This window comes from Panthera uncia, assembly GCF_023721935.1.
Source record: "Panthera uncia isolate 11264 chromosome A3 unlocalized genomic scaffold, Puncia_PCG_1.0 HiC_scaffold_11, whole genome shotgun sequence".
NCBI classification, from domain to species: domain Eukaryota; kingdom Metazoa; phylum Chordata; class Mammalia; order Carnivora; family Felidae; genus Panthera; species Panthera uncia.
Genome location: NW_026057578.1, coordinates 29,933,641 through 29,959,204, shown reverse-complemented (window position 1 = coordinate 29,959,204; position 25,564 = coordinate 29,933,641). Strand labels below are relative to the sequence as shown.

Here is a 25,564-nt window from a genome sequence, read left to right as displayed (position 1 = left end):
GTCTGCCCGCCCTCCCCATTTGAGCTGGGCTCTTGCCACCCATCTTGCCTTGCTTCCCACACTCTTTCAGGGACCTCTGTCCCCAGCATCCCCCAGAGCCGCTTTTGCAAGTCACCTGGGACGTCTCATTTCCCCGACCTCCTCCCTCTGTCTGCCACAGTCCACGCTGGTGGCTGAAATGTTCTTCTCCGCACCCAAGCCACGCCCCTGGGATCTCTTCTGGTTCGCTGGCCACACACACACTCTCTCTCTCTCTCTCTCTCTGCCTCCTGCGCAGGCGCCTCTCTCTGCCATTATATGTCCCCCAGGGTTTTCTTCTTCCTCTTCTCAACTCTCCGCACGATCTCATCCATTCCAAATGATCTCAGTGACCACTTGTATATAAATGGCTCCCAAGTTTGTCTATAGCTCCAGATGTGTGTTCACCCTCCACCCGCCTGGGTGGATCCCAAACACCACAAATACCAGGCCACTCGCCTCCTGCAAGGTCATCTCCTCAGCTCCATGTGGGCATGACAAGGCCACTGGTGCTGAGGCCACAAGCTCCTGGCAGCCCTGAGCCTGCCCACCTTCTTCCCAAGATCTTTCCAGATCCCCTAACCCAAACGAACCCCCACGTATCCCTCAGCCTCCCTGGTAGCTTGCACCAAGGTCATCCTGGCTTCAGACCCACTGCTAGAATCCGTACTTGTGCATGGGGAGAAGGCCGTTCCCAGAACTGCTCAGGGCTGGGTGTAAGTGTTCGTTAAATCCTGGATTGATGGAGCTGGCCAACTGACCCTTCCCTGGGACACTGCCCCATTGCCCACCTAATACTCAACACCACTGTCTCACCCCTACTGGTTCCGCCCATCCTCACAAGGCTGGAGCCTGTGTCCTCCCCCAGCCAGACAGCCAGCTGTGCCTGGACTTCTGCAGGAACACCCACTCTATGTGCCTTCCGACCCGCCACCCCTCCACCTGGAGCCCCACCCCAAGCCTTTAGTGCCTCCTGCTCCAGGCGCTGACAGGTCCTGGCAAAAGGTTTGGGACCTTGGTCGCCCTCCCTTCGTGACCTGTCAAAGCCCCGACTCTTCAGTGCCCTCCTGACCCTGTTTCTATTTCCATCCTGTTACACCCCCAGGGACTTACATGTTCACCGTCTACTTGGAAAGAATTTCCTTTTTTTCTTCTTCTTCTTGTGGCTCTAGCGAAGCACAAAACCAGATGCTGGTAAAGGCTAAACTGCTCCCGCAGCCTCTGCTCAGAAGAGCTCTCTGGGGAGCCCTGTGGACTCAGGTGGTGTTGGAAGCAGGGTCTTTGGGCAGAGGGGCTGCTCTGGACTCTCCTGCAGTTTGGGGCTGGCTCTCTTCCCTTCCCCACCCACTCCCTGGCAAGAGCAGGGAAACAAAAGGCATGCTGGACAGGACCCCAGCCTACATTCTCAAATTGCTCTGGTCTGGGGAGGAACTAAGCAGGAAATGCAGGATGCATTTGGAATCCAGAAGAAATCCAAGAACTGGGGCCATGACAGCCTGAGCTCTCAGCGCTGGGATCTGGAGGGAGGGATGCATGGGAGGCAATTCCAGGGACCTCCCCCATGACATTTATGGGCATTCCCTCCAGGGGTTCATCATTCACATGACTTCACCATACCGTTGTGTCTGCCTCTTTCTGTCCTGCCAGAAAACAAAGAAAGGGTCCTCAGAGGGGCCAGATTGGCCCCACTCTTCTCTTGGGCCAAGCCCCAGAGGTCATAGGTCACTGGCCAGCCTATGGATTGGCTAATTTGGGGTCAAGTCTGATCAGCTGGGCAGGCAGGCAGAAGTGGATCAGATCACGTGGTATAAAACACAGCTGTCCAGGTGCCAGTGTCCATGGGTGGAGTGATATTCCCAGATGGGCCAGGAGCAGACAGCCATGGACATCTCTAGCACGCTGGAAAGGTGAAGAATGCAACTGCAGGTAACGAGGACGCTGAGGGACAGCTGCTTAAACATGGGGCGTCATCTTTCTCACTTGACAAGTTACAGGGTGGGTGGTTGCTGGCATTGTTCATCGCAGACACAAGCTCTGCCTCTGCCTTCTAATCTCTGCTGTGTTGACTTACATACTCTCTGTTTCCTGATCATGACCAATGTTTCCAAAATCCACATTCTTATTCAAGACAGAGAAAAAAGGAGAAAAGTCTGCTTTTATCAAGATAACAAAAAGCTTTCCCTGAGCCCTTCCCCTAGCACACCTCCACTCGGGTCTTACGGGCCAGAACTGAGTCCTATGACCACCCTGCAAGGGAGACTGATGAAGTCAAAATAGGTTGGATGCTTGGGAGCGGAGGTCCACACTCAGCCTACCACGTGATTTTGTACAGCCCACAACCTAAGAATGAGTTTTACATTTTTCAGTGGAAGGGGTAGTAAGGTGGTTGAAAGAATATGTCATGATGAGAAAATTACACAGAAGTTTCCTCTTGGCTCACAAAGCCTAAATTTTACTACCTTGCCCTTTACAGGAAAAGTTTGTCCACCCTTGCTTTAGGGCAACAAGGATCCCAGCCTCCCACTGGGCACACTGCTATTCTGAAGAAAATTAGAATTCTGGCATTAGGAAGAAGCAAAGAATCACTATCCAGCAGTCAGGCTCAGTGCCCACTATCTATGCCAGTCAATATGTTTCAAGCCCGCATCCACTTATCTAATCTGCAACAGCATAAGCAAAGAGCTCCCCCTCTAACTAGGAACCTGACAGAAAGGGGTTTTTCTGGAAGCCCCCAGCCTTGAGGACATCTTCCCAGACTGGCCAAATGTGTAGGATTTGGAAAGAGACCGGTGAAAAGGAAAGGGAGCTACTAGGAAGGATCAACACTGGCTGTGTCTCAAAAGGCTCAGTGGGACATTATTTGCTCAATGAACGTGCCCCCAGCCAAGGTGTGTGTTCTTAGTATTACAGGTCTAGAAAATGGATCCAGTTAGGGCTCCACAGTTACCAGCCTCCTATAAGCTGACACAGACAACCTAACTCACTAGGACATGAAGTTCCTAAGCCCAAGACCAATGTGCTCATTTTTAATGGAAAAATATAGCTGTATGTTTACAAGCCAGTGTCCTCGTGATGACAAATGAACTTGTTGGGAAGCCAAACTGTGGTCTGAAAGTCCCTTAGTGCATTCAGAGGCTGAGCAGGGAAGTTAATAGAAAGAGCTGTTGGTTTAGTGCACCAGGCACAGGGCTGCATCCTAGTTCACACATTCACCTCCTTGTGCATCCTGCCTGTTTCCATGATACATCCCTCTTCAACCACCCACCCAAACAACTCATGCCTCGATCCCAGCCTTTTGTCTTTCTCTGTGCCTTTAAGTTCGCTTTACCTATCTCCAATCTCATCCATCATGGACCCGTTTCAGTCTGGAACCCTCAGAAACCAGCTCTCAGGGAACATCTCATGGTCGTCCTAGTGGGTCTACAAGCACCAAATGCCTGGGCCTCTTATAGATCAGGTGGTTGGTGTTCCTCTAGCTTCAGATGTGAACGGCACAGATGGGGCCCACATGCCCTCTGATGCATTTCAACCAGCTAGCACCCACCAGCCAATAACAAATGGCCAGGCAATGGTCATTGAACAATGCATGCATTTGATAATATTTACTGAGCACCTACTTATGTGCCCCGTAGATGGGGAGACATCAGTGTACAAAAGAAAAAAATTTCTGTCTCCACAGAGTCCTCATTTCAGGAGACACAGAAGTGATGGGTAATAAACAACATAAAATATACAATAGGTGGTGACAAGGAAATGTAACAGGGAAAGGGAACAGAAGTACTGAGGATGGGGGAGATCGCCCTTTTAAATCAAGTACCCAGGGAAGTCCTCAGATAGGAGGTGATGTCTGAGAAAGGGCCTGAAGATGATAAAGGAGTGAGCTATGCAGACCTCTGGGAAAGAGCATTCTAGGCAGAGGGAGCAGCAGGTGAACCAGTCCTGACTGAGGAGGACACCTGGTGCGTTCAAAGGTTAGCGAGGAGGGCCGAGTAGGCAGAGCATCTCAGGCAAAGGAGGGGAGCAGGGGCTGAGGGTGCCAGACGCAGTAGGTGATGAGTGCCAAAGCGTGCAGGGCTGTGTAAGTCACAGCAGGACCCCGGCCTTCCAGGTGCGGAAAAGTGAGTCGGGTGGTGCCTTCGGAGGGCTTGAGGAAAGAGGAGACAGACAGCATTGGACTCTGGGTGAACACGGTCACTCTGACTGCTGTGTTGGGATAAAAAAGCAAAAGGACCAGAGCCGAAGCAGGAGACCAATTGGAGAGAGGTGACGGCAATAATCCGGGCAGGAGATGATGGTGCTGTGGCCACTGGCCACAGGGATGGAGAAGAATGACAAAAAAGGTAGATTCTAGAGATTCTGCAGATGGCATTTCCACGTGCCACACCCACACTCAACATCCCAAGCTACCATCTAGACCTGCTGTCTTGTCAGGAGTCCCTAACAACTCAGGAAAGTTGTTTTTTCTGCCCCTCTTCTATCTGTCTCCCTCTATATTTAAGCATATTCTCAAGTCCTATTCTCGGGTTCCTTTTCTTTCCCTGTCGCCATCCACAGGAACATCCATGTGCCAAGTTTGCATTTCCAACCCCAACACTATCTCTATAAGGTTGACTCTGGTCATCCGTACACAAATTTTCTCTTGACTTTACTGCTGAAAGTCATACACACTGTTGGTGTGGGAAAGACTTTTTAAATAAGGACAGTATTTCCAACTTAAGATGGCATCCTGTCAAGCCCTTAAGAGCCCTCCCCTTAAAACACCAACAAAGACCTAAAAAGAGGATAGAAATTCAAAACAGATCTGTAGAGTAAGGATATCAGTCAACCATTTGCAAATTCAGCAAAGACTTCATGCTCACTGGACTGTCCAGGCTTGTGGCTCTGGGGTCAAAAGAGACCTGAGAGCAGAGTAGGACAGCAGAGCTTCTCAGATGTTCCATTTGATGGAAGAGGAGTAGCCATCAGCTCTGAATTTTTAGAACAAAGTTCTTCCTCATTAGCTGAGAACTGGGTAGTTTGGGATAGAAGATCTCTCCTCAGTCTGATAGAACAGAACTAAAAGAATGCCCATTGGCTTCTGTCTCCTCCAACTCTTTGAGCCAGAGTCAAGCCATGAAATGCATCCTCCAGGGAACTGAATCCCTTGGCCCGTTTCTGCCAGGCCCCTTTGTGGGACTGAGCCACCCTTGTACCCTGGGTGGCTCCCCCATCTATGGGCCCACTGCTTGTTCTATCATCAGTGCCTAGAAATATCCCCTTTGGGCTGAGTGACTCCCCAGAGAGAGGTGTATCAGTCAGCTTTTGCCACAGTAATGCTGCAAAACAAACCACCCGTAAATTCACAGGTTACAAGAGCAAGCATTTGTATTTCTTGTTCATGAGTCTGTCTGCAGGTCCTAGGTTTGGTTCCAGGCTTCTATGGACACGGATCTATTCCATTTTTCTCCATATTCTCCAGGAAACATCAGCTATCAGGGGCACGTTCTTCCCATGACAAATGGCAAGTACATGAGAAGTGAAACCCAACTGTGCAAACGTTTAAAACTTCTGCTCATATCACATCGTGTCATGTCTATTCACGTTCCACTGGGTGAAACAAGTCAGATGGCCAAGCCTAAAGTGATTATGCAGGAAAAGAAACTCTGCTCCCAAAGGGAAAGGGAAGTGATTGAACATTTGCTGAATAATCTTCCACTCTATCACAAGTGGCTGGGTTAGGACATCAACATATGAATGTGGGGGACACAATTCAACCCAGAGTAACCTCTTTTGTGGGAGGAGATACAAAGTCACATGGCAAAGCATGGGGTCACAGGGAGGAGGGAAGAACTTTTGTCATCATCTACCACAGTGGCAACACCAATCTAGTTCTTGCTCTGAGCCTGAACGAACAATGGCCCAGACTGGAACACCCACTCGTGTGGCCTAGAACAAGGACTCCACCATCCCAAGCCCCAGGTTTCTCCGTCTGTTACCGGGGGCTCACATGTTCCGTGAGAAGCAAATGAGATCCTATTGTACATGTGTGTTGAAGAAAAGAGTTATAAAGAGAGACTGTGGTTTTCTGACCCAAATAGGGTATCATACAGGCATAAAGGCAAGAGGCAAATATTCCCAGACATGAATGAATTCTTCTTTTAAAACAGTACCCTTCGAAAAAGCCCAGTCAACATAAACACAATGAAAAAGAATAAATCTGAAACAAAAAGGGGCTATAACTGAAGTCCCAGAGAATACTGTGAACAATTTGAAAGCAGTAAACGTTTAAACCATCATGAAAAGGCTAATTTTCTAAGAAAATATAAATCCCCAAAATTGCATTCTGCCCCAAAAGTAGAAAATGTTAACAGAATGTGATCATAAAAGAAATTAAAACATCAAAGTTCTACTTCCAGAAAAACCAAGTGCAACCAGTTTTGCAAGTAAGTTCTTTAAACCTCCAGGAACCAGATATTTAACATTCTATACACACTTTTCTAATGCATATAGTAAAAAGATGCAAAGCTACCCAAATTATTTTAAAAGCCCAAGAGGGGAAGAAAGAAAAGCCTGGAAAGCCTAAGATAAAAAATCTTAGGTCACTTGTGAACATAGATGCAAAAGCCTAAATAAATATTTGCACGTGAAATCCATCAGCATATTAAAATAATAGTATGTCATGACCAGTATGATAGATTATATTATAATTATGAAAACATTTGCTGCCCCAACCTGCTGGGTACTTTTCTGCAGGAAGATTATATGCCTATTCACTGACATCAAGCAAATTCAGCCACTGATTTGCTTTGACCAATAAAATGTAAATAGAAATAACATATGCCACTTCTGAGTAGAAATGTTAAGATGTTCCAGTATCTCTCTTTTCCATCTACCATGAGATGCTCCATCAACGTGGGCCCTAGAATTAAGAAGACATGAAATCAATCCTTAGGGCTCATATGTCATGAGCAAGAAATAAATATCTGTTGTAATTCACTAAGATTTAGGGATTGTTTGTTACCAGAGCAGAATTTAGCTTAAGCTGACTAATACACCAAGGTGAAGACGGTCTCCAAAATACAAGGAAAACATTGGAAATATTAATGTAATTAACACATTAACAGATAAATGGAGAAAACCCCTATGATAATCTCAATTGATACCAAAAAAGCATTTGATAAAATTCAATATTCACTCATAATAAAACAGTTACAAACTAGATCTTGAAGGGGATTTCTTCAACCTGATAAGAGGTACCCACCAGAAACCAAAAGCAAACAGCATACTTAGAAACTGCAGAAGCATTCCCATTAAAGTTTGGAACAAGGCTATGATCCCCTTATCGCTCCTTTACTCAACATTGTACCAGTAGCCACACTTAATACAATAAGGAAAGAGAAAAAGACACAACAGGTACATTAACAGTAAAAAAAAAAAAAAAAAAAAAAAAAAAAAAAAAAAAAAAAAAAAGGACTATCAAATTTGGCAAGTAATATGATCTTCTACCCAGAAAACCCGAGAAAAGTCCTGGATAAATAATTGAAACTAATAAAAGAGTTTGCATTTAGCCAAGTATTAACCCAATATTCAGGAATAGCCTTCCTATTCCCCAGCAAGACAAAAAATCAAATAATCATTTGATGGCATTTCATATCAGTGGGGAAAAGGTGGACCACCCAACAAGAAATAATCGGGATAAGCAGCCAATCCCTGCCTCATACCACAAGTCCACTAAAGATCTAAACACATAAAATAAACGTTTAAGAACTCTTTTTAAAAAACACAGAATCCTATCTTCATGACTTGGGATAGAAATGCATATTCTTAAATAGGTTACAGAAAGCACAAACCATAAAAGAAAAGATTCATGAAAGTTTGTTCTTCCTGAATTTAAAGCTTCTATATGTCAAGAGACCCCATAAACAATGCAGCTGACTGGAAGAAAATATATGCAATTCATATCATGGACAAAAAGACTATAATCCTCAATATATATATATTTTTTTAACTCCTACAAATCACTAAGAAACTACCAAAACTGTGGGCTAAGGGATAGGAGAGACAACCCACGGGGGGGGGGGGGGGGGGGGGGGGGGGGGGCGGCGCCGGGGAGAGAGAGAATTTCTAATAATCACAAGAAAAAATATCACTAGTTGGGAAATGCAATTAAAACAAAAATGAGACACCTGGTTTTACCTACCTGGTGACAAAAAATAAACAAACACGAATTTTTCATTACACTGAGTGATGGCAAAACGGCATAGATACAAGTGCTCACATACCCCATCTATGGGAGTGTAATTTGGCAAACCGCTTTTCAGGGTAATTTGGCGGTGTCTTCCAAAACTGAAAATACTTACACCCTATGATCCAGGGACCTTTACACGGTGCACACAGAGGCACTGTCTATGGTTATTACGGCATTGTTTATAATAACAAATAACTAGAAACAAGAAAACGTCCATCCTTGGCAAAGCGGATACTTAAGTGAAGCATGGTCATACAATGAAATGTTATGTATCAGTTACAAGGAATATATGAGATACATAATTTCAACAGAGAGTTCTCTTTTTGTTGTGTGAACAAAAAGCTAATTGAAAGAGAATATGGGGGCACTGGGTGGCTCAGTGGGTTAAGCATCCAACTTTCTTTCGCTCAGATCATGATCTCACCATTCATGAGTTCAAGCCCCGTGTCAGGCTCTGTGCTGACAGCTCGGAGCCTGGAGTCTGCTTCGGATTCTGTGTCCCCCTCTTTCTCTGCCCCTCCCCCACTCGTGCTCTGACTCTCCCTCTCAAAAATAAATAAACATTAAGATAAACTTAAAAAAAAAAAAAAGAAAGAGAATACGTACAGGGTGATTCCATTTATCTAAAAATACATACACATACAAAATACTATAGAATTTTCATTCACATATTACGTATGTAGAAATGTATTTTTATATTTTGGTAGGACAAACACCAAATTCTTAAGATGGGGGATCAGAATTCAGGAAATGATCACAGGAAACTCCAGCTTTATCTGTAAAGTTCCTTTATTTTTAGGAGAATATTTTCACAAGTACTTGTGTCACTAAAAACTAATGTTTAAAAATCTGAGAATTTTCGGGGGTGCCTGGGTGGCTCAGTTGGTTAAACATCTGACTTCAGCTCAGGTCATGACCTCACGGTTCATGAGTTCAAGCCCCACATTGCGTTCCACGCTGACAGTGCAGAGCCTGCTTGGGATTTTCTCTCTCTCACTCTCACTCTCCTCTCTGCTCCTCCCCCACTTGTGCTTTCTCTCTCAAAATAAATAATAAATAAATTTTAATAAATCTGAGAATTTTATATCAATTATATTATTACCTTCATCCATGTAATAAACTTTTTTGTAGCCTTGTTAAATACTTGGATGCTATGGGGATATGAAGAGGCAGTCACTGTGAACCACCTAAGACACATAATCGCATTATTGGCAAACAAGGCAGGTACGATGATGACAGTAAAAAATCAAACTGAAGTGCCCTGGGAATTCAGAAGACAGAAATTTACTTCTAGAAGGGGCAGGGAGTTATGGATAAGACAGTAAAATCACCAGAAAGCTCATTAAAGGGGATTACCTGGATGCTGAGTCTTAAAGCTTTGGCAACCTGGGAGAAAATCTTGAGACAAGCAAGGGAGAAATGACACCTTCTTATAGGGAGACACAATTGTAAAGACAGCGGATTTCTCATCAGAATCATGGAGGCCAGAAGAAAGGCACAGCATTTGTACTGAAGAAGCTGCCCATCAGAATCGTACATCCAGTGAAAATGTCCTTCAGAATGAAAGGGATGGGAGGAGGCTAGAATGATCCATGTGGTGATGAAGACATCAGTAAGAACTCACACCTAACACAGATACGGATAGGTACATTAAAAAATACTCACAGATGTGTAGATACATAGGTTAGTATACACACAGCTCTGTCAGCCGAGAGGGCCTAGAAGCAATGATACCTCCGTGGCACAAGCACACCTAATGCCCAAACCTTGGTTTCTTTTTTTTTTAAGTTTATTAATCTTGAGGGTGGGGGGAGGGCAGAGAGGGAGGGAGAGAGAGAATTCCAGGCAGGTTCTGCACTGTCAACACAGAGCCCCACGCGGGGCTCTAACTCACAAACCGTGAAGATCATGACCTGAGCCGAAGTTGGATGCTTAACCGACTGAGCCACCCAGGCGCCCTATCAAAAGGGCTAGGATTCCGTACAGAAATGTCTACTTCTATGACTAGGGCAGGATGTCACAGGATGAGCCTAGAATATCTTGTAGTGCCAGAAAGTAAAGAAGTACTCCAAAAAAGAAAAAAAACAAAAACAAGCCACACACACATTGATGGGGGTATGTCCAAGGGACATAGGAGTCCACTGAAAGATTTCCCAGTGATCAAAGCTGGAACAATATAATAACAAGATTAAGTAGTATTGGACAATCCAAAGTATAAAATAAATACCCATGAATCCATTCTGATACATAAAAATAACTGAATAAATTAATAAAGGATTGGGATGGGGGGAGACACAATGTTCCTGGGCAGAAGAACCCCAAATAAATTAAGGTAGATACTCTAAAGAAGGGGAGCATCACTCCTTACCTGAGGCTGCACAAAGTGACTTCTTTCCAAAGAGTAGAGCATGGAAAGGAGGAAAAGACTAACTTCCCGGTGCGGAAACCTGACAAACACAACCTCAACCAGTGAGCAAGGCTCATATCAACAGTCCTAAGTCATGTTGATGGTACCTATACTTGACACGATGACATAGAATGGCACTTGACTTCTGTGGTTTTCCTCCCCAAAACCTATAACCCCAGTCCAGTCATGAGAAAAACATCAGAAAAATTCCAGTAGAGAGGTAATCGTACAATATACCTGGCTGCATTCCTCAAAATTGGTAAGATCATCAAAAACAAGGAGAGTCTGAGAAAATGTCACGACCAAGAGGAACCTAAGGAAACGTGACAACTAAATATAACCTAGTATCCTGGGTGGAATTCTGGAACAGAAAAGGGGCATTAGGTAAAAACTAAGGAAATCTGAATCAACTATAGACTTTTGTTAATAATAATGTACCATCATTGGTTCTTTGGTTGTAACAAGCATACAATATTCATGAAAAAATGTTAATAATAGGGGAGATGGTTGGGGGAGGGGACTCTATATATTTACTTCTTCCTACATCTGAAACCGTTCTAAAATAGTCTACTGATACCACAAAAGAAAAAACCCTGATAGAACGAAAAGGATACATAAATATGAAATTTTAATTAGACCCTTTAACACTATTCTCTCAACAATTGCTAGAACTATATAGAAAATCAGCAAGGATATAGAAGAAACCAAGAATACCATCAACCAACAGGATATCATCAACATCCACAGAACACTTCATTCAACAATAGCAGAAAACACATCCTTCTCAAGCCCATAAATCATGTACCAAGAGAGCCCATATGCTGGACCATAAAACAAACTCAATACATTTAAAAGAGTTTAAATCATACCGTCCAACTTTGGGAAACCAAATAAGTCACATTTCTTATTCATTCGTTCACTCATCTACTTAGTGAATGTATTTATCAAAGCATAATTAAATCTTCTTTGAGGCTGGCATACAAAAGGAAAGCACTAAAAGTCTGGTAGAGAAACGGAAGAGAACGGGAGGGTATGGAAGGCGGGAGGGAGGGAGGGAGAGAGGGAGGGAGGAGAGAAAAAAAATCTCATCTCAGGGCCAACAAGGTCCCTTTTTACTGTTAAGAATGAAAAATAAACGATACTCCAGAATAAGTTACAATGTTATTTTACCCACTTACTCAACATAAATTAAAGGTATTTTCTGTGATTTGTTGGGAGGTCTCTTTGTTGTTGAATTCAGAAAAGACCACAGAGAATCCAGGGCACACACATTCTCCCTGCAGCCAAGAGGGCTGTAGTCCTATATGGCCAGCAGATGGCGCCAAAGGACAGGTTTTAAACGCTGAGGTCGTCCTCACTTCCAGAGACCCTGGAGTCAGCAGGGATCCTCCCTGCCTCTGCTAGCCTTAGTGAGAAGGGGAGCCAACCCAGCCCTTCCCGTGTGTGTGTGTGTGTGTGTGTGTGTGTGTGTCTTTCTGTCTCTCTCTCTCTCTCTGCAACCTAAGGATCCCCACCACCAACTGCTAGGGTAAGGATAGTGAGAATGCAGAGAGCAAGTGTAGAAACACTGGCATGAAAGGAAGGCAAGGGAAGGTGGTAGAAAGAGGAGAGGGTGCTGGAAAGACAAGAGCATCTTGAAATGTGGATGGGAAGGATGGAGTAGAGAGAAGGGGGAGAGGAAAAGGTGAGGCAAGGTCCCTGAGTTTGGAACATGAGATGCACAAGTGGAGGGTCACATACTTCCTTTGGGGTCAGGGATGGGGGGGTGGGGGGGGGGGGGATAGGGGTGGTCCCTATAAGGATCGGTGTTTAGATTAGCTATTTGTAGACCTGTGGAGGAAGTTACCTCCAATGGCTTCTAGTGAGCCTATGAAGGACACTTTGGGAGACATTGTTGTCTGTTGACAGTGAGGAGACAGGGGGGTTCGGGGGTTGAAGGGGAGAACAGACAAGGGAAATCTAAGAGGGTTGCCTCCAAATTGCTCCAATACTGAGCTCATTGAAATAAAACATGCCTGGGGCACCTGGGTGGCTCAGTCGGTTAAGCGTCCGACTTCGGCTCAGGTCATGATCTCGTGGTTCGCGAGTTCAAGCCCCGCGTCGGGCTCTGTGCTGACAGCTCGGAGCTTGGAGCCTGCTTCACATTCTGTGTCTCCCTCTCTGCCCCTTCCCTGCTCATGCTCTGTCTCTGTCTGTCTCAAAAATAAACATTAAAAAAAAAAAAAGAAATAAAACATGCCTGACATTTTGCATCCCCTAACAGAAAGCCAGGTTTTGAACACACCTGCAAAATCAGCGTCCAACAACCACTGCCAAAATCATGAAAGGCGAGAGCAGATTTTGTATCCACATCTCCAGTTAAACAGTATGAAGCAACCCCTTCCTTTCTTACATTAAATGCCTACCATCAGCTCAGATGTCCTGGATGCCACCTTAGGGCCACGAGTCTTCCGTTCTGTTGAGATTAGATTACCCTGCCCAAATCAAGAGCAGCCTCAACAAACGGCACAGCCAGTCATTATGAGAAAACACGGCCTCGTGTAACTCTACCATTATGTTTGGCAGACCATTAATTAGGCAGGCGGTTCTCTAGAACTGAACCAGCAGCCCACCTCGCTCTACACCTTGGGCTTACCCTTGGGCTCGTCTCAACAGGCCCAAGTAAGTCAATGCAGGGAAACTCAAATCAGAGATGCTTCTCTCCTACCTTTGTACACAGTGCAGACATTCCAAGTGGCTCCCACGAAGTAGGAGCTGTTAACCTGTCCCATAGCAGCAAAGGTGGAGAGGCACGGTACTTGCCAAGTACCCCAGGCCCCTTGAAGAAACAATTCTGAGGCTTCCACATGGCCACAACTGAAAGCCTTGCTCATGAGGTCACTGATGCCCACAGCACAAAACACCATGCAACTATCCTACTAGAATCCTATGGCCAGAAAGAAATTTCCTCTCAAGTGACCTTCTCTAGGTGACAGGAAATGTACGGCAGGCGTTGACGTGGGTGTTGGCCTGAGCATGCCACATTTGCCACCCCTGATAGAGTCCTTTGAGTTTCAATCAAGGCCAAGGCTGCTTCAGAGACTTAGTCACAGCAAGGAATTCATCCCGTGTTCCTGGTACATCTAATCTGTCTTGCTTCTGAATGGCCCTTGCATTTATCTGCCTCAAATATGTGTATTTAATGTTTTACTTATTTTTGAGAGAGACAGATTATGAGCTGGGGAGGGGCAGAGACATGGAGAGACACAAAATTCAAAGCAGGCTCCAGGCTCTGAGCTGTCAGCACAGAACCCGACGCGGCACTCGAACTCATGAACCATGAGATCATGACCTGAACTGAAGTCGGACGCTTAACCGACTGAACCGCCCAGGCACCCCTGCCTCAAATCTGTTTTTGAAGCTGCCAATCATAAATGCTACCCACATTAAATGATTGTTTGATAGGGAGGCAGCACCCTGGAAGGCTCTGGCAAACTCTCCAGGGCCACCGCTCCCATACCTGTCCCCACCTTTCCCCCAGGGCTGTTCCCTTCCCCCTCAGATGGCATCCCCTGCAAGCTGCATGGCCTTGCACAATCCCACACTGTCCTGGGAACCTCAATTTCCCCTGCTGTGAAACAGTCCCCACCTCCCTCACATGGCTGCAGGTGCCTAGATGAGGGGACATAGGCAAGAAGTCTGATAAATGGTGACATACTAGTAAACACAAGGCCAGTCCTTATCACCAGGCAGCCAGAGGGACATAAGTAGGTCCTTCCTCCCTTTATCTGCTCTCAGGATGTCATCCCTGTTGCAAGGAGGAAATTTGTTGGGTCAACACAACCGTATATTTTTGGATGGAAGGGTGGAGGGAAGGATGTCCTCAGACTCTTTTTTAAACTTCATAAATTGAGTTATATCACACACACAGAAAAGTGCATAAACCCTCAGTGTGTAACCCAGTGCATTTTTACGAACGTATACACCCATGCAACCACCACCCAGGTCAAAATATGGAATAGTTCTGTAACCAGAAAGCACCCCTTACTCCCTCCCAGGCACTGCTCTGTCCCCTCATATCTAACACGATAGTTTTATAGGTTCCTCAACTTCCCAGAAAAAAACCATACAGCATATAGCCTTGTGACTGGCTACTTTCACTCAACATAATGTCTTTGAAATTAATCAATGTTGCAAATATCAACTTGTGTTTTTCTATTGGTACATAGTATTCCATTGTATGGAGGGAATACGGTTCGCCTGCTTTACTATGGATGGACATCTAGCCGCTTCCAGTTTTTAGCTATTACAAACTATGTCACTATGAACATTCTGGTACATAAGTTTGGTGGGCATATGCATTCTTATCCCTTGGGTGGGCACATGCCAGTTTTAGTAGAATCTGCCACAGAGTTTCCCAGTGTGGTTTGCCCATTTCCACTCTCTCCAGCAATGGCCTCAGGTTTCTTTCCTTTTCCTTTTTTTTTTTTTTTTTTTTTTTTCTTTTTTTTTTTTTTTTTTTGGTGGCACCAGCCTCTTCTTTACATGGTTCAATAAATAGAATGAGCCTGCAATGTGGAGTCAGACCTCCATGACCTTGGGTGCCATTACTTAACTCTTGTAAGACTTGTCTCCCCATGGGGATAAACTGCCCTCCCCAGCCTGAGTTGGCATCCATATCAAATTAAGAGACCTGTGCACCCAGCATTAACAACTAGCACCTTGCCTGGCAGGTGGCCAGCTCTAAGTGACTATTCCCTCCCTCCCCGCTACCCACACCTGAAGCTCCCCAGCGTGCAATCATAGAATAAACATTTATAGCGCTCTGACCCTCATAGAGTCCTTTAAAATTCCCCTGCCAGTGAGCCTCAGAATCGACCTATTACTTTCTTCCCCCATATTTATGTGACAGGCCACTTCTACTCATCCCACCACAGTTAGTGGGGAAAATCCAGGACACGGGGAGGGTGCACACTGGATCACTGCCTCCCAAGGCCAAGTTAACAGAGGATGCTTCTTGCAAAGCAACTCTGGGCCAGGAGGGAGATACACCCCTGGACCAAAGCAAGGTCCAAATTTACATGGTCTGTTTAAGTGTTGTTATGGAATGATCTCCAAGATACATTATGTTGACTAAAACAAGCAAAATGCAGGACAGGATGAATACTTGGTCACTTTTGTGTAAAAAGGAGAGAGCAGGGCCCATCTTCATATTGACATATCTAGAAATGGACACACAAGGCACTAATCACATGGGGTGTGGGGAGCAACAGTGGTACTGGGGGCAGGTGTGGAGGGAGGGGTCTCCACAGATCCTTTCATGACTTTGAGCTTGAACCACATCTTTAGCTCCTCCTATAATTTTTATACAGTTACAATCTTTTAAGCTATGTGGCAGGCAATCATGAACCCCTGACCTAAACTCCAGGGGGGACCAACCTTGGTGAAGCAAGGACACCTGTTAGCTGTGTGGGCATGGCGGGTGTGCATGCAGGGAGGGTGTGTCGGGAGGTGCAGGTAGGCATGTGTGTAGGCGTGTCTACGTGTTAGACATCTCCATCATAACCCAAGGAAACAGGGGACAGGATGTAGAGTCCTGTTAGGGGCAGTGCCTTCAACCTGTGAGAAGGGAGCCCAACCTAAGTGCACAAAGAGTTAGGCCGGGGCGGGGGGCGGGGTGCCGAACCTGGATTTTCACAATTTCCTCCACCAGCCAAACCCCCCAAGTCTATACAATTCAAACTCCATCATTAGCAATCTGGAGTCAAATCTGTAGTAATAAAATGACTAACTGTTCTTTAAGGTTCTGTGCATGTGTATGTCAACGTAGTTGTGTGTAGCTGTAAGGGTGTGGGGTGCTGTATCTGTGTGGGAGTGAGTTTATGTAGGTGTGTGGATGTGTGGATGTACTGTGTGTGCACACAGGTGAGTGTATGCGTGTGTGCACACGTGTGCAAGTGACTGTATGTATATGCAATGTGTGTGTAAAAAAATAGCAGAAAAGACTACTCGCCCCCCCTCTGCCCCCCGTAAGTGATAGGCCCTTGGAATACAGCAGGTGAGAAATACTTAGGTATATCACCAAAAAAAAGTGGCCACCCTATCCACCTTCCCAGAAGTCAACAGCAGCCACCCCAAAGGTCAGACCTAGGGCCCCACAGCCAGGTGACACTGACTGATAATTAATGCATCTGAGGTTGGCATGGAGCCACAACAGATGTCCCCTCCCATGGAACTCACCTTCGCTCCATGTGGCCATGCCACCCAGTAGGGCTCTGAGTAGTCCAGCAAAGGGCCGGTGGGCAGACACAGGCCCATCCTGAAGGAGCTGAGCTGAGTAGTGAGGAGCCCTTATCCCTGAGGGGTCTCGCCGGCAGCAAGGCAAACAACCACAAACAGATTGAGGTGAGGGGAGACCCCTTCCAGTAAGGCAGGCACCCTACCTTCTGGGGGCACAGCCAGGCCACAGCCCTCCCACCATCCCCTCATTCAAAGAGGATATGCTAACAAAAACTACAGACACACACATAAGAGGCTGAGGTAAATGGAAGAGACAGCTGAGGGGTACGGGAAGGGCAAGCCTCTTTTATTATCCCAAAATGCAAAGTATTGAAGGCACTTACAATAACAAGGCAGGAGGGGAGGGGAGGCACAGGGAGGTCAGAGGTCAGAGGTCAGAGCACAGAGGTAAATCAACGGGCCCCACCCTGGTCACCACCCGGCACAGAGAAAAGGAAAAGCTACAGGACCAGATCTGAAGCCAGTCAGGGTGTCTAGCTCTACGAAAGGTACAAATCCATTCTACAGTGGATTAGGAAATTAGGAGCACACGGCAGCAAAGGGCAGGGCTGGCAGTCACGAGTTAGTGGCTCTTTAAGGAACACGCTCAGGAGTGAAGAGGGCCCTCAGGTCCCCTGCTGGAAGAGGTCCTGGTACATCTCGATGAGACGGGCAGCCTCGCGCTGGCCAGAGAGCAGAGCACCATGGGTGGTGGAGTAGTACTTGCGGTGAGTGGCCTCACCCGAGAACAGCACCTGCATGGGCTGGGCCAGGGGATGGGGAAGTGAGGGGGGAAGAGCAAGAAAGGCTAGGAGGCTACCTGTCTGCCCCAGGAACCCCCCCATCCGTACTACAAGTCAGAGAGCAGGCACCTGAGATGCAGGTATCGCTGCTTCCACGGGATGAGGAGTTGCCCATCCCACCTGGCCACCTTCCCCTGCTTCTTCCCCAGACATCCAGGTCTCAGTTCTTTCTGCTCTGAGGCTGCTAGGAGTCCCAGATCTGCAGTCTCAGAGGCTCATTGTGCCTCTTACTAGTGAACTCAGGGCAAATGGTTTAACCTTCCTAAGGCTTGATTTTCTCATCTGCAAAATGGGTTTATACCACCTACTTCTGATGGTGGTTGTAGGGATTAATTGAAATAATGTATCTAAAGCACTTAGAACCTGGAAGAACATAAGCACTCAATAAAGTTAGGCGGTAATTTAACAAACCTTTATGGAGCCCCTATTAGGGTCCAGGGACTGTTCTGAGCACTTGGAAGATAAAAGGTGACCGGGCTGCTGCTTTGAGGAGCTTCCTTGCTGGTGGGGAAGCCAGACACGAAACCCAATTACTAAACGGCGTCATGTGTGACTTGATGGGTGTTTGGGCAAGGTGCTGAGAGCCCAGAAAAGAGGCCCCCTGTAAGGGGGATTGCACAAAGCTTCCCAGAGGACAGGACCTTTGGGCTGCTTCTCAGAAGATGCTAGGTAAACAAACAGGCAAAAGACATTTCAAGAAGAAGGAAAAATGAGGGCAAAAATGCACCAAAGCAAGGGACAGTGAGAATTTTGGTACAGCCGGGGCTCCACCTCGAGAAAGCAAGCTGTGTAGGTAGGGTCCAGGCAAACTACAAGTGCTTGCATTCCAAACTTCAGTTTGGACTCTATCCCACTGTGTCTCAAACTGAATGTGCAAAGGCACCAACTGGGGATCCCGGTAAAATGTAGGTTTTAATTCAACAGGTCTGGGGCGCACTGAGAGTCTGCATTTCTAACACACTCCCACATGATGCTGATGCTGCTGGTCCGCAGACCACTCACTCTGAGAAGTGCAAGCTTTAACCCACCAACAAGGAGCCCACAGAGGTCGTTAAGCCGCAGAGGGGTGGGGGGAGGCTTATCGTGGCAGAAGTAGGCGAGCTGCCTACTCCCACATCCATTCTGCTCTTTCTCCTCGGTAACAAAGCCCTGATTTTTAACTGGATTCATTGCCATCCAGAATAAAAATGACGCATCCCAACCTCTTTAGCAGCTGCTACAGGCATGTGACTAAGTTCTGGCCAATCAGCTTCAAGTGCACTGTGGTTTAGAAGCACTGACTCAGCCCCAGGGGTTCCTCTCTTTTGCCTTGTCTGCCCTGAGAGTGGCAGCCTCACAGCCCTCTAGAACCACAAAGTGGCCTTGAAGACGGAGCCAGGTGCCAATGGTACTGGGTCCTGATACCTACCTCTGGATCTCCCTTTGTGTCTCTGTGTGATAGAAGCAAACTCTGTCTGCTTTAGGCCCCAGTTACTTTCATGTTGTTTTGCTTTTTGCTGGATGCACTAGTCCTAACTTGATGAAGGTGACAAGAGAAGGTATGCTTTTCAGGAGGATAGCTATAGCATCTAAGGGCCTTTTCCTCTCTCCTGCTGAGCACAACCAGGCATGCCCAACACACGCTGGAAATCTTCTTCACCAATTACACCAAAGAATTGTTTTAAATATAATTCTGCTGGGTTTTAACATTTTTTTTTTTTGTATGTGTCTGCTTGATGGGGGAAACTTGAAGTCCGCTTTATAAAAACAGAAATATATACAATTTTTTTCCTCAGATTTATTATTTTTCTCTATTATTTATTATATAGTTGATATAATTTAGGGGAGGGCCAGTACTCTCAATTTTATTTTCTGAAACATATTAGGGGGGAAAAGTAAATAAAACATATTGGGGAAACTTACTTCTACTGAATCAGCGCTGTCCAACAGAACTTTCCATGGTGCTAGAAATGCTCTATAGCTACACAATCCAACAGCCACTAGCCTCACGTGGCTATCAAACTTGAAATGTGGCCAGTGCAACCAAGGAGCTAAATCTTTAAATCTATTCATTTAAATCATAATTAATTTCAACTAAATGTAACAAATGGCTAGAGCATAACATGAAATGGCTCAGCTTTTACAACCTCAAGAAAGCTTTTAATATCTGTTTGATTCCATTTTTTCTTCCAGATGTGAAGTGCACGTGACCTTGCTTTCTCCTTCATCATCTCCTTCATCACAGGAGCTACACCGTCTGCCTCAGCTTGTCGTCACTCCTCGGCGGAACACCACCCTCCCCCTCCCCCCCCCCAACCAAACCCACACACAAAACCCCTGCCCCTGCCCCCCGCCACCCCCCAGGACCTCCTCACCCTGCACCCCGCTCACCGCCAACTTGGAGCTCTCGGTGTATGGCAGGGGCTTGGCCAGCTTCTCCACATCTGCCCCACTAGATCCCACCTGCGTGTACGAATAGGAGCCTCGGAAGTAGGGGTTGCTGCCCCAGGCCGAGCGCAGGATTCGCCGAGGTTTTGGAATGTTGGGGTTCCCTGTTGGGAAGTCGCAAGAGCCGAGGGGAAGGAAGATGATAAATGGCTGCACACAGAGGACACCCCTGAGCGGACAACTGGCACTCCACCTCCCTGGCTGCAAGGCCAGCCCCCGCCAGCAGGCAGGGGGACGCAGGAAGAGGGGTGGAGAGGCTGGGGGCTCTAGCTGTTGGCCTTTCAGTGCCTCCCTGCGGACCGCCCAGCAAAACAGCTCATCTCTCTGGGTCCCTCGATTTCCTATATGAAAAATGTTCAACTCAAAGGATCTGACAGTGACACACAAATGCATCTCACAGCGGGGCAGTATGGGTAGGAAATGGGCGACCGGAGGTTTGGGGGTGATACCTGAGTTTTTACCATCAGCCCTTAGAAGAAACACAGCACCCACGGTTTTCAGGGTTTCAAGTTCCAAAGCGCGTGCGGAGGGGGGGGAGGGGTGCTCTCCCAGTGGGCACGCCCCTCAGCTGCACCATCTGGGGATGCGGAAGAGCCACCGCAGGCGCAGAAGATGCAGAGGGTGGCAAAGGACCGGGAGGGGGCGGCGGCGCGGGGACACACCTGTGAACTGCCGCAGCATCTCCGTGCAGATCTCGGCCACCGCCTCGTCGTCGCACTTCTCCATGACGAGGGCCTCCTCGCCGCAGATCCAGCCGCTCAGCACGTGGCCGTAGCGCTCGGGCGGGTAGAGGACATCGAAGCCGCAGATCTTGCGGTACCAGAGCTCCGGCGGGTAGGTGAGGGTGCCGCTCTCCGCCTCATCCTCCCACACAAACTGTATGCTGTTGCACTCGGGGCCCCAGAAGGGCTCCTCGAATTCCAGAAAGATCTTGTCGGTGGTGCCGATGCCCAGGCGGTGGATGGCGGCCACCTTCTCGGTGGGCAGGCCCGGCCGGAAGAAGCTGGTGTACTGCCTCTTGAGCACGCCCAGCGACACGGTCACGATCACGTGGTCCGCGGGGATCACCTCGCAGTCCTCACACTCCACCAGCACCGGCCACTGCTCGTCCTCATCCCGCCCATCCCCCCGGGGCTCCTCTCCCCCCTGGCCGCCCTCCCCGGCGTCAAGGTTGTGGTCACCCTCGCCCCGGGGCTCAATCTCAGGGCCCCGGGGGCGGGCCGAGGCCTGGTCCCAGTGCACACAACGGACGGGTTTCCCCAGCTGGATGACGTGGGCGGGGATGCCCTCGGCCAGCAGCTCCACAACCCGAATGAAGCCCGAAGGGATGATATGGTGGGCCCCGGGGATCTCGGTCCACTCCCCAAAGGCACTCAGGGACACATCGTCCATGCTGTGCGAGCTACTCTCACAGCTCTCCACCTGCGGGAAGAGCCAGAGAGGAGCCGGGTAACCACCAGGGCCAGGCAGGGGTCAGAACGGGACCTCAGAGCAGCCCCGCCCTCCTCGGACCCAGATGCCCCAGGATCCGTCTTCTTCCCTCTGGCATCTGTATTCAACAAAGTTCTGAGAGGACAAGGATACCTTCAGGTACTGCTGGATCATGGCGAGTTTCAGGCACTTGGTGGCCTCAGGGTCGTCAGGGTCATCCCTAATGCGGTTGCGCACCTCCTCCCGGGTGAACACCCCCACGCTGTTCTGACTCTCAGCATTGACTGGTTTACCATGCCGGAAGAACTCCTGGGTCAAGTTATAGACCTGCCAGAGAAACCCCAGGAGACTGAAAACACACCTCTCTTCGCACCTCCCTCCATCTCAGACCAAAGGACCCCAGCTCAAAAGTCCCCATGTTCCCGATGCTCCCGGACATGCTGAGCTCATGGCTCCTCATCCTTGGTGAATCAGTGTGGCACTCCGTGCTGCACTCAGGCTACACCAACAGGGCCAAGGTTCAGGGCTGGCAAGCTGTCCTGGACAGCCAGCCAGCTTACTTGCTTCCAGATCACCATCTAAGGCCCCGTGGGTCTACGAAGGAGGGACGGAGCCCTGGAGGCTCTCCTGCAGGGCCCTTGCTGAAAACAAAGTAAAACGTTTGGTGCCTGGTGGGAAAGGAACCGCCCCCTCAAGGGCGCTATGTGCCCTAGCAGACCACCCACTGCAGAACCTGGGTCTGCACACCTTTCACTTTTCCAAGAACCAAATGCCCAAACCCTCTCCCTGCCACTCCTGCCCAAGCATATCTGCTTCACCCTCTCCCAGGAGGGCAGTCTGGAACTGCTGCCTGGTCAGTGTTTGGGGGAGAGGGAGCAGGAGGAGCCTTGAAACCTGACCTCCCGGGAGCCCCTCCCTGGCCCTGCTCAGGTCCACACAAAGTGCCCCTTTACTGCAGAACCCAGACATATTTAAGCAAGATGACCATGTTGGGGCAGGGCATGTGGTGGGGAGGGAGGCTCCAGGGTCCCAAGGAATGAAAATACATTTCACAGGCATATTTTGGCAAGAACTCCAAACCATACCTTATCAACAGAAAGCAACAAACAGTCCCTTAGAGCAGGGTCCTATTACGTCCCGTGCCTGCCAGGCACGTAACTCCCACCAAACACTGGGCAGATCTCCCTGAAGAAACTAAGCCAGTCCTGGGCCAGTCATGGCATCCCCAGAGGGCAAGGTCTGAGTCCCAACATTCACTCAACAAACTTTTACAGGGCCGTGCCAAACACAGATTGTAACGGTGAGGAAGACGGACACAGCCCTGAGCCCCTGCCTTCACTCAAACTGGGGAGATCTCATAACTGGGCTGTTTCTACAGGATGCGCTGTGACAGAAAATAACCCTCAGGTTTTGAGATCAACACAGATGACCTTGGACAGTTGGCAGTGAGAGACAGAGGAAAAGTATTTCAGGAAGAAGGAACAGCATACTCAAAAATGAGGGCGGGGAGAGAGAATGTAAGCGACTCAGTCTTGCTGAAGAGGGCAGCGAGGAAAGAGAAAGTTACAAGATATGATTTTGGAAAGGCAGTCAGGGGTGGGGCATGAATGACTAAGAGTCATGTCAAGGACTCTGGACCCTGGCATCACTGAAGGGCTGTGAGCATCAGCACATGCCCTCTCCCTCCCAGGACACTGGCAACAGGTGGGCTCCTTAGCCAAACATCTATGGCCGGTGCCAATTAGTGGTGTGGTTCCCTTCCTAAAGCGAGTCTGAATTCGGTCAGCACACGTTCACGGGAATCATGTCTGCCCTGTAAATAATCCAGCCCTGGTAGAGGCCCTGAGGCTGCAGGGTAGAGAAAGGAAGGTGACATTACCCATCCCCTACCATTCCACTCGGGGAAAAGCCTCCACATGAGATAGAAACATGAATTAAACATGTCTCTGTAGTATACAGTCTAAAGAAGAAGATGAGTTAACTTGTTCACTTTTCCTCCCTACAGTCACACGATGCTGGGCGTTTGGCCTTAACCGGAGTCCTCAGCAAATTCCTCACCCAGTACCACTGCCAAGGAGTCAGGCTTTCAGTGTGCCTCCTCCTCCCTGGGTTTTCTTCCTTGAGTGATAAGCAACATGGTAGCCAGTCTTTAGCTTATGTCGACCAAAGGCCGGAATGTACAGCTGAGGACAGATACATTTAGTCCACCTAAACACGATTCTTTGTGTCCACCACCAACTGGGACAGCCTGACCTGCACACGGGGTTGTCCTATGGGTACAGTCTTCTGTCCTGGATTAAATTACATCTTCCCAATGTGACCAAGGGAAATGGCACAGGCCTGTAAACAGTTAATAATATTCACCCCAATTCTCATTGAGCACTTTTCATCAGGATCTCATTTAATCCCCGTGACATTCTGAAGTGGGTTTAACTATGTCTGTTTTACAGGTGAGGAAAGTTAAGACTCAGAGAGCCCCCAACAACTTGCTCAAGGCTACACAGCTAATTAATAGAACTAATATTTGAATCAAGGTAGTCTTGCTCTAGGGACTAAGCTCTATATGACACGAGTGCACGAATTCACTTATTTGTTAACAAATGTAACAGACTGAAATGAGTAGCCCTTCGAAGTCACCTCTGGAGGGAGGCTGAAGATTTATTGTGAAGTCACCCTCCGGCAGGGCTTCATATGCTTAGAGCATATCTCTTCAGAATGGCCTCCAGCTTTGGTTAGGAACCACACACAAATAAATCGATCACTTTCCTCAGGGTTAACACCGTCTCCTGCCAACCCGAAGCATCACCCCTCAGACTGATAACCCATTTTATCCATGCTACTCTCCACAAGTCACACTCTTCGTTTCAAAAGTCAAACCCACAAGCGGAAACTGATGATGATCTACTTTTAAGTTTATATAAGAGAATAAGTAAGTCATGGACCCTGAAAAGTCATTCTCAAGAGGCATCCATGCTGAAAGCACTCACAATAACCTGGATTTCAGGACGTGACTAATTCCCAGTAGACCAGGAAGGTCTACTTTGAAGAATACTAGTTCTTATCCACTCGCTAACAATTCAGTCTCCTAGCACATGAGTAAGAACATACAGTACCATGGGATTGCATATAACATACCTTGTGGGTGTACACATATAAGTCACAGCATGCCTGCCCTCCACTGAACAAGGACCATCCCCAAAGCAAGAGTCACTTCTCCTTTTCCATACCCAAGAGCCAGAAGATGTACAATAGGTGCTTTTTGGCCAACTTACTGACCCGGAGTGAAGGGTCGTTATACTACAAATGACAAGCAATCAGAAGGCAAGACCTACGTGCTACCTTGCATGTTAAGTGCAGTTCGCAGCACCACTGAAAGGTACTAAAAATATGAACATTTTTTTTTTTGAGAGAGATAGAGAGTACACAAGTGAGTGAGGGGCAGAGAGAGAGAGAGAGAGAGAGAGAGAGAATCCTGAGGCAAGGCTCAAGCTCACCTGTGGCAGGGCTCAAGCTTACCCAATATGGGGCTTGAACTCATAAACCGTGAGACCATGACCTGAGGGAAAGTCGGATGCTTAACCGACTGAGCCACCCAGGCACCTCCATGAACAGTTTTTTAAAAACCTGAACAAGACAAGGATGCATGTCATTGCCACTTCTATCCAACACTGTACTGGAGATGCCATCCAGTGCAATACAGCAAGAAAAGAAATAAGTGGTCTTAGGCTGTGCTGTCCAATACAGTAGCCACTAGACATTTGTGGCAATTTAAAATTAAGTTAATTAGCTCCTCAGTTTTACTAGCTACATTTCAAGAGCTCAAAAGTCACATGTAGCTAGCAATTACCCTACTGGACAGTGCAGGTCTAAAACATCTCCATTATTGCAGAAAGTTCTACTGCACAATGCTGATGTGAGGATTAGAAAGAAAGAAAAAATTCTCATTTTTTGGTATAGTATTATATACATAAAATTCTAAAATACTATTAGAAT

General features: G+C 47.5%; 1 protein-coding gene across 4 annotated transcripts in view; it reads right to left on the bottom strand.

The window, feature by feature from the left end:
* Window positions 1-6,429: 6,429 nt before the first annotated feature.
* Window positions 6,430-25,564, bottom strand: part of SMOX (spermine oxidase) — a 48,757-nt gene continuing 29,622 nt past the window's right edge. The window contains exons 4-9 of one of the 4 annotated variants that reach the window (XM_049651076.1): window positions 21,725-21,898; window positions 20,803-21,562; window positions 20,084-20,244; window positions 18,125-18,214; window positions 16,872-17,674; window positions 6,430-6,916 (exon numbers count right to left, since the gene is read on the bottom strand). In XM_049651076.1, the coding sequence (XP_049507033.1) occupies window positions 17,537-17,674; window positions 18,125-18,214; window positions 20,084-20,244; window positions 20,803-21,562; window positions 21,725-21,898 (1,323 nt within the window). In that variant the 3' untranslated portion in view covers window positions 6,430-6,916; window positions 16,872-17,536. Of the gene's footprint in view, window positions 6,917-16,871; window positions 17,675-18,124; window positions 18,215-20,083; window positions 20,245-20,802; window positions 21,563-21,724; window positions 21,899-25,564 lie in introns of those variants that run through there. The other 3 variants (XM_049651077.1, XM_049651078.1, XM_049651079.1) reach the window with 3 other exon arrangements.